The sequence below is a fragment of the Saccopteryx leptura genome, chromosome 8 (genome assembly GCF_036850995.1).
Source record: "Saccopteryx leptura isolate mSacLep1 chromosome 8, mSacLep1_pri_phased_curated, whole genome shotgun sequence".
Taxonomy (NCBI): domain Eukaryota; kingdom Metazoa; phylum Chordata; class Mammalia; order Chiroptera; family Emballonuridae; genus Saccopteryx; species Saccopteryx leptura.
Window position 1 is genome coordinate 40,988,675 of NC_089510.1, and position 9,645 is coordinate 40,998,319.

General features: G+C 43.0%; 1 protein-coding gene across 1 annotated transcript in view; it reads left to right on the plus strand.

Moving 5' to 3' along the window:
- C8H3orf52 (chromosome 8 C3orf52 homolog) overlaps nucleotides 1-5,875 on the plus strand; it is a 29,845-nt gene extending 23,970 nt beyond the window's left edge. Inside the window, exon 7 of the mRNA XM_066347670.1 lies at nucleotides 5,181-5,875. Coding sequence (XP_066203767.1) covers nucleotides 5,181-5,185 — 5 coding nt within the window. The 3' untranslated portion in view covers nucleotides 5,186-5,875. The remainder of the gene's footprint in view (nucleotides 1-5,180) is intronic.
- The last annotated feature ends 3,770 nt before the right edge of the window (nucleotides 5,876-9,645 follow it).

The window sequence follows — 9,645 nt, forward strand, 5'->3', positions numbered from 1 at the left end:
CCCTAAATGACAACAATTTGGGGTATTTTTTTCTCATGTACCATCCATCAGAAACACTGTCTGCACATTAGTAGTAGTAAATACTAGTTGGGTGAATGAAGAAGGAAAATAAGGAGATGTGGTGAGCACCAGGCACAGTGCCAGCAGCCTAGCATCACAAGAGAGGAACAGAGATTATAAAACACCCGTGCGACTTCATGGCATGAGAGCAGGCGTATTATGATGGCACATTTCTTGAAGATGGTAGGTTGGAATAAACTAATCCCAGCTTGAGAACATGGAAAGTTATATTAAGCAGTTTTTAAAGCTGCCTGTTTCCCAAATGAGTAGAAAGGATGACATTCGAAGACCAAATTTCAGCTCACTGAAAAGTCTCATAAATGAGTGATTTCTGCCTGACCTGTGGTGGTGCAGTGGATAAAAGCATCAACCTGAAAGGCTGAAGTCACTGGTTTGAAACCCTGGGTTTGCCTGATCAAGGCACATATGGGAGTTGATGCTTCCTGCTCCTCCTTCCTTCTTTATCTCTCTGTCTCTCCTCTCTCTCTCTAAAATGAATAAATAAAATCTAAAAAAAAAAAAAAAAAGATGATTTTCTCACAGAGCATTTGAATAAATAGGGTGTCTGTGGGCCAGGCAGAGAGCATACATGTGTGGAGTGAAGGCACCATGCACCCTTGTAAGGCCAGGAGCCGCCATCGTGGCCATTCACATGCAGGTTCCCATTGGATTCGGGCTGATGGTGGAGTCGGAGGATGGTGGGCCATTCTATTTATTGGTGTCTCACCAAGACAAGCAAGCCACAAGAAAGCAGAAAGTCTGCTTTTCCCATGAAGGGCAAGGGAGCAGGGAGGCCCCTGCAATGGTGATAGGAGGAACCGAGAGAGCAAGCCCCCGATCTGTCCCCATTTTATAGTGTAGAAATCAAAACCTTTAATCCAATATACAAATAAGGAAGTCTCTGATACAAAGTCACCTATCTGAGTCATAAATGGGATTCCTCATAAGAGTGCACCACCCACATCATGCAACAGCCAAGAGTGTGGGGAAAAGCTTAGTCTTAAAACTAAGCCTCAGGCTATAACAACTCGGCCTGCTTACAGTGCCTGTCTCCCACACATAATGCAAACTAAAAGCGAGCAAACATATATATCAATTTACAAACTTATTTGACCAACAACCATTTACAAGAACTTTTTTTAAAACGGAGGAAAAACTTATGACTCCTTCCTGTGTAAAGAGCTGAGAGAAGGGACATCTGTCCTCTCATGAGATGCAGTGACCATGCTGCTGAAGTGTCACTGGTCTTGATATTATGAGCCCCCTTGTAAGGCCAGTAGCCACGGCCATCATCACAGCCACCTGGCCCGTGCAGGTTTGCATTTCATTTGGAGAGATAGTAATTAAACAATAGAGCCAAGAACTGGTGGGCCATTAGCTTTAATCCTAGCTTGTACCCAGCAGGCAAGAAATACACACAGTGGGAAAACACTTCCCTTTCCATTCAGAGCTCCCAAAGCCACTGACTTATCCAAGTTTCCTAGAATCAAAGATTTCTGGCTCACCAGCCTTATTCACCTTTGTTCTCCACTCCTTCTCTTTGCACAAACTCTGCACAATCTGGCTTCTCCTTCAGCACTCTGCCATCTTGGCCGCTTCTCCTGGCCTTCTCCATGTGGCCTTTCTCTGCTTTCCTTTCTCAGCTGTCTCCTCTCATGCTAATCTCAGGAACCTAGAGAGGACCAGCTCCCGGTCTGCCCCATTTTATATGTAGAAATCAAAACCTTTAATCCAATATACAAACAAGGAAGTCTCTGATACAAAGTCACTTATCTGAGGCCTAATGGGATTCCTCATGAGAGTGCACCACCCCACATCATGCAATCAGTCAAGGGTGTGGGGAAAAACTTAGTTTTAAAACTAAGCCTTAGGCCAGGGGTCCCCAAACTACGGTCCGTGGGCCACATGCGGCCCCCTGAGGCCATTTATCCGGCCCCCACCGCACTTCCGGAAGGGGCACCTCTTTCATTGGTGGTCAGTGAGAGGAGCATAGTTCCCATTGAAATACTGGTCAGTTCGTTGATTTAAATTTACTTGTTCTTTATTTAAAATATTGTATTTGTTCCTGTTCTGTTTTTTTTTTACTTTAAAATGAGATATGTGCAGTGTGCTTAGGGATTTGTTCATAGTTTTCTTTATAGTCCGGCCCTCCAACGGTCTGAGGGACAGTGAACTGGCCCCCTGTGTAAAAAGTTTGGGGACCACTGCCTTAGGCTATAACCACCCTGCCTGCTTACAGCCTGTCCCCCACACCCAATGCAAACTATAAGCGAGCAAATATATATGTCATATTTACAAACTTATTTGACCAACACTGTTAAAGAACAAAGGCAGGAGAAGATGCAATTTTATTAGGCAGATGACCTCACTAGTGCTGACCAGGAAGTTCAGGCTGATTGGTTTTTAGCCCTTTCTGAGAAAGGCTGACATTGCAAGTGGTAAGGCAGGCAGTAAGTCTTGGTGGGGCTTAGTGAAAGTGACTTCATTTGGATCTGTTGGTTTCTTTTTAACACTACAAAAGTTTTCTTACCTGTGATGAGAACTTTTAAGATCTACCCTGTTGGGCAAATAAGTTTGAAAAATTTGTGTTATTTGATTTTGCTCACTTTTATTGTTAAAAAAAGGCACTGCCAGATGAAACTGATAATTACCTTCCTGCTAGGGAAGGGGCTTTGTTATGCTAATATGTGCTGGAGGAGTTTTAAGAAGAAGAAGAAGGAAGTAGGAAGGAGGCCATGTTTTTGCAGAGAAGCAGCTAAGATGGCGGGGTGCTGAAGGAGAAACCAGTTTGTGCAGAAAGAAGGAGATGGGGAACAGAGGTGAATAAAGCTAGTGGGGCCTTTGATTCTGGGAGAACCGGGAGAAAGTCAGTGACTTTGGGAGCCCTGAATGAAAAGAGAAGTGTTTTCCCACTGTGTGTATTTACTTGCTGGCTGGGTGCGAGGCTAGAATAAAGGAATGGCCCAGCAGTTTTCAGCTCTGCTATTTCTCTACCACCTGCCCGAATCTAATGAGAACCTGCATGTACCTGGTGGCTATGATGGCGGTGGCGATTACTGGGTTTACATACCCTCTTAACAACCTTCAGTGTACTGTATCACAGTGTTAGCTATAGTAATTGTGTTGTACGTTATGTTCCCAGAACTTATTTATCTAATAACAAAGTTTGTACTTCTTAACCACCTTCACCTAAATTCCTCCCCCAAACACATACCCAACCACCAGTCTGCTCTTTTTTTCTTTGTTTCCTTTTTTTTAGATTCCTCATATACTATATTTCACCCTGTATAATAAGATGCACCATTTTTTGAAAATATTGTGGTCCAAAAACTGGGTGCATCTTATACAGTGGTTGTAGATTTTTTTACTTGCATTTCCCACTATTTCATGCTTCTTTTTGTGCTCATTGTTAAAGATAATTTTTCATTAGACACAGATGAGGACAAGCTACTGGGTGGGAGTTTTGACAGTAATGAGGAGTTGTATGAAGTTTATGATGAATAAAACTTGAGTTTAATAACTTTATGTAATACATTTTTTTTCAAAATTAGGGCCCCTAAATTAAGGTGCATCTTACACATGGAGTGCCTTATACATGGGAAAATACAGTAAGTGAGACCATGCAGAATTTGTCTTTCTCTGACTGATTTCACTTAGCATAATACCCTCAAGGTTAAAGGAATTTTTTTAATGCATTAACCTCTTCCCCCTCCCCTGTCTTTGAACTTATTCGCCTTATGTATGGGTGGGGCCTGGGTATAAGGAGAAGTCTGTTTTGCAGATGTAAAACAGTGGTTTACTTATTTTGAACTTTGTGAGCTATTTTGGATTTAAGTTAGTTATTTTGTACTGGTTTCTCACAGGTGAGGGAGTCGGTCAGTAGAGTAAGGAGTAGCAAAGGTAAAAACCCTATTTGTGTGAGAGAGAAGAGGAAAAAACTCCGGGAAGGGAGAACAGTGAATCTTGTTTGCACGTTTTGGGGGTTAGCTGATGAGCCGGCTGCTGGCAGAGTAGCCGGTGTGAGTTCCGTTCTTGAGAGGAACCGGGGTAGCAAGGGAGAGCATTCTGATTGTTTATACTTTCTCCAGAGAACTTGGAGAGTTTAGCTAAAGAGCACTAATTCTCATCAAGGGCAATTTTGTACCTCCCCACCTGCCTCAGAGATACTTGGCAATGTTTGGAGACTTTATTTGATTTTACTTTTTTGAGAGAAAGAGAGTGAAAGAGAATAACAGGAAGGAAAAGAAATGAGAAGCATCAACTCTAGTTGTGTCACTTTAGCTGTTCATTGATTGCTTTTCATATATGCCTTGACTGGGGGGCTCAGGGTGAGCCCGTGACCCCTTGCTCAAGCCAGTGACCTTGGTGGGCTTCAAACTGGTGATCATGGAATCATTTCGATGAACCCACGCTGAAGCCAGCAACACTGCACGTAAGCCAGATGAGCGCATGCTCCAGTCAGCAATTTTGGGGTTTCAAACCTGGGTCCTCAGCGTCTCAGGTCAATGCTCTATACACTGCACCACCACCAGTTAGGCTCTGGAGACATTTTTAATTGTCACAGTTGGGAGTGTATGTTGGTGAGTCAGGGAATCTTCTTAAACATCTTACAGTGTTCCCTACTACAGGGAACTACCCAGCCCCAAATGTCAACTGTGTGCAGCCTGTGGTAGCATAAGTGTTCTCTGTGTAGTGTCCCCAGCTCCCTGCGTGGGGACCAACCCCTTCCCTCATCTGAATTTGTCATGGTATATTATGCACCTTTTAACAACTGAAATATTAGAGGTATTTTTATAGTGAGATTATGAAAAAAGACTGGATGTTAAAAATATCATCAGTATCCAAAATGCCTTGTCAAATGTTATTTATCATGAATTATACTATATATATGTATGTATATATATGTATGAGCAAACAATGTGCTATTTGCCTTTTGTAAAAGATTCAGAGTTTTGTGTGTGTGTGTGTGTGTGTTCATTGAAGAGTAAAGGAATTTAAAAATATTCTAATTTTATATAAGTACATATTCAAATCAAATAAAGTCAAATGAAAACATACATGTTTAAAATAAGCATATATATATTTAAATTTAGCATCTTTTGTCTGTATTGTCTCTTCAGATTGAATTGGTACTGGCCAGTCTGCATCTGACAGCAGTCATCTTCTGAATTGTGGGCTGAAGAGAAGTCATTCAATTTTACAGAAAACATACTGTGAAATAATGTAGAAGCACTTGAAATGGCTAGAGGCCTGGACACGGTCCTTTTTCTCCTGATGGCACAGTTATGATGTCCAGCAACACAGCACCCCAGGGCTGCCCTGGTTCCACTCGTATAGAGGCAGAAAGCCAGCGGGACAGGGAAGACCTTGCACTTGAGCTCACTGCTATTCTTGAAGCACTAGCTGTCTCCACCCACATGCGGACACTTTCTCTTTAGTGCCAGGGTAGGCTTTTGGGCAGGACCCCTCCAACCTGTGCGGGGAGACAGCACAGGTGAAAGAGAACTGAGCCAATGGCTCACTGAAACCTCCTCCTACTCATCATTATATTTAATCTACCTCTAAGCAAGCCTGTGAGAAAAAGGAGGGCACTTTGCAAGAGCAAAGCAGCACAGCTCTGTGTCTACTTTCGTGACCTATAGCTACATTTCTTAGCACACCAACTGTAGGCAGGCACATCATGCAATGTTACTGTGTTATCTATAGCTGCAGAAATAAGATGTGTATGATGTGCGTGTGTGTGTGTGGTTTTTTAATGTTTTCATTGATTTGAGAAAGAGGGCAGGGAGGGGGGAGAGAGAGAGAGAGAGAGAGAGAGAGAGAGAGAGAAATGCATCAACTTGTTCCACTTTGTTCTTGCATTTAGTTGGGCACTCACTGATTGCTTCTTGTGCCATGCCGGGGATCAAACCCGCAACCTTAGTGCACCAGGATGACACTTGCTCTACTGAGCAACCTGGCCAGGGCCAAGAGGTATATTTTTAACTATGTCACATCTTTTCTTTTTTTTTCTTTTTTTTTTTTTTTTCTTTTTTCTGAAGCTGGAAACAGGGAGAGACAGTCAGACAGACTCCCGCATGCGCCCGACCGGGATCCACCTGGCACGCCCACCAGGGGGCGATGCTCTGCCCACCAGGGGGCGATGCTCTGCCCATCCTGGGCGTCGCCATATTGCGACCAGAGCCACTCTAGCGCCTGGGGCAGAGGCCACAGAGCCATCCCCAGCGCCCGGGCCATCTTTGCTCCAATGGAGCCTCGGCTGCGGGAGGGGAAGAGAGAGACAGAGAGGAAAGCGTGGCGGAGGGGTGGAGAAGCAAATGGGCGCTTCTCCTGTGTGCCCTGGCCGGGAATCGAACCCGGGTCCTCCGCACGCTAGGCCGACGCTCTACCGCTGAGCCAACCGGCCAGGGCATGTCACATCTTTTCATTGTTCCTGTGACTCGTGCATGGTTCCCTGTGAGTTTTGAGCACACTATTTTCATTTTGGATAGTTTTTCCATGTGTATTTTCACAGCCTTTCCTCAGGGAATCACTCAGACTCCTTACCATCTGCTATAGGCCCTCCTATGGGACTCAATGTCTTCAGGCACCAATTGTGGATCTTATCGAAGATGATTCAGGAACAAGAAGAACTACTCTGAACCAAACTGTTGGGAGCTTAATGCCAATTCATCTGCAGCGTGGAGGGAGCATTAGTGACTGGATGGGTCATTTGCAGATCTAGAAGAGCCTGTCATGAGGGAACAGAATATTTGTTCTGTTGGGAAAGTTGTTGGCTGGAAATTTTCCAGGAGAAAGAGTTTTGTGGTCCTATAATGAGAGCTCCCTTGCCCTAACATCTCAGTTTGATTGGCCTTGGTGGAAGTTAGGATGAGGGCAGCTGTGTATGGAGATGTGTCTGAGTGTTGTCTCAGATAGATTTGCCTTGAGCTCTTTAGGACCCAGGACTCTGGATAATGTGAACTTTATTTCTTATTTAAGTAGAAGATACATTTACCGTAACTCAGTGTCTCATTTTGAGGATAGTTCCTCAAACTAGTGAAACAGGTGAGTTATCCTTCTTCCTCTTTATTTTTTACATGTCAAGTGTAAGCTATAGTGTATTTGTACATTTTTAGAAAATAACAAAGAACTTTAAGGGAAAAGGATTTAAAAATATTTACAATAAATTATTTTTGTCTCTGCATTGTTGCACTTACATTTTTTCACTGGTGTTGACTCTCCAGGGCTGTGGTTCGGGTCAGTATTTGCTTTGCGGTAAACACTGTGGGAAGTGATCGTTTGGTTTCCCTGAGGACAGCTTTCCCTTCTGAGGGAATGAGACCGAGTGGAGTGGGCTGAGTTGTGCTCTGTGTTTCAGTGAGTGCAGGGTGGGTACTTTGATCCCCTTTCATTCTCTGTCTCTTTTAAAAAATCAATAAAAGTTAAGCCCTGGCCTAATATCTCTGGAGTGCCGTCCGGGAGCATGGAAGTTGCTGGTTCAATTCCCCAGGCAGGACACATACAGGAGCCGCTCTATTTTCCCGTCTGACTCCTTCCCTCTCTCAAAAAACAAAAACAAGAATAAAAACAAACAAACACAAAACCTGGTCTTTTCTGGAAGCCTCTTAGCTATAGACAGAAGGGAGAAAGCCAGATCAGAGGAAACTGCCCCTCAACCCCAATACTTATTCAATTCTTCTTTGCCTTGCAATTTAACTTAGTTCCGTAGACCCTTTCTTTAAGGCGAGGCTTGCAGAAGGCTATAGGAGACACCAGGGAGGAAGACAATAGTAAAAAAAAGAAACTTCTGGTCTTATAGGGAGTCATGCTCTGCATAGATGAAACAAAAAACAACGAAAAATACAAATCAGGTGTTAAAATTAAATAAAGACAAACTATAGGGTTGTGGGTGATTAGGAAAAGAGTAGCCAGGATAGTTTAATTTGAAAATTTTTTGCCTGTGAAGTAGGACATAAACTGACCCTGAAGCAGTGATAGGATTTGAATAAATAGGTTTGCCTTTTTTGAGAGAGAGAGAGAGAGAGAGAGAGAGAGAGAAGCATCAACTCATTGTTCCACTTAGTTTTGAACCATTGATTACTTCTCATATTTGCCCTGGCTGGGGTCAAATTGGCACACTCAGGATTGAGCCAGTGACCCTGGCACTAAGGATGATGCTCTCTCCGCTGTGCCACTGGCTAGGCTCAGGTTTGCCTTTCTTCACAAGTGTTAGTGTCTTATTAGGACCAGATGCACATTCTCTCCTTTCCTGTTTAGTTTAGTTATTTGGATGTGGACTCTGGACATAAAATTTGGTCTTATTCACAGTCTGACCGGTGCTGAGACAAATAGGAGACATCTCTCTAAGTCTTCCCTTTACTGCTCCCATTTCTGTTCCATTGCTTTAAAATAAGTTAATTCACACTACTACTGCATTTCTGTAGCTGCATGCAGAGACAACTTTTAATATTTTTCTTTATGGTTAGAGATCATCTACTCTTAGTGTTAGTAGGCAGTCCCCTCCTCTTATAGTTAAGAAATCTAGGTCTGGACAGGTGGGAGTAAAATCAGAGCTCCCCAGTTTTGAAGAGCAAAGCTCAGCTCATTGGGTGGCCACACACCATCTAGTGGCTTCCCACCCTGATGGGCATCCCAGGGTCATGCTCAGTTCAGGTTTGGCTGATATCTGGGAATCCAGAGGAGCAGAGGCGAAAGGGGTGAGTAAGTTGAGAAGTGTGATCATCAGACTAGAAGACTCTCTGGGATTATGATGACACTGAGTCCTTCCCCACGTGCCTAGCAAAAGACCCCTCTGTAGGAAAGGGGCAGGTACTTATACAAACCCATTTAACAACTGGCAGAACTGAGGTATGCTCAGATCAGTGGCTTTCAAGTTGCTTTCTGAACACAAGACACTGGCTTGGAAGAGAACAGTCAGAGAAGTGGAAACAATCTCCTATTTGCTGAAGGCTTCTGTGGAGTCCTGGGCCTCACTTTTTTTGTTCTGCCTATGCTCTTTTATTCCTGAGAATAGTTGTAGCACTTGTCACTCAAGGTTGTCCTAGTAACATCAGCATTGAACTTTATTTGCTGTCAATGGTAGATTTCCCTTACCTATCTTTATCTTTTTCTTGTACCTCTCTTCTGTTCTAAATAAAATTTAGAACAGGGATTATTTATAGATGCTGGTATAAACATAAAACGGAAACCACAGAGCCCACAGTAGCTGCATAAATGTGCCTTTGGGAACTTGGGTTGTGTATAGTTTTGAGACGAGCATTGGGGAGGAGAGTTTTCTGATGTATTTGTGACTTGACCTAAGTTTTTAAAAAAATCAAGAACAGAAATTCTTAACTAAAGGATTGTACCCCCAAGCCCTTGAAATTGTGTACAAATATTATGTGTGTGTTTTCTCTGAAGAGGGTGCACAATTTTCACCAGAAATCCTGAAATTATATATATATATATATAAAAGATCAGCACTGTATACAGACACTGTAGGTATTTCAAAGTGCTCTTAAAGGGCTCTCTAGCTCAAAAATAATTCCCTTTCATAATTCCTCAAATTTCATTATGAAAACCACTTTCTTTGGTTAAGCATTT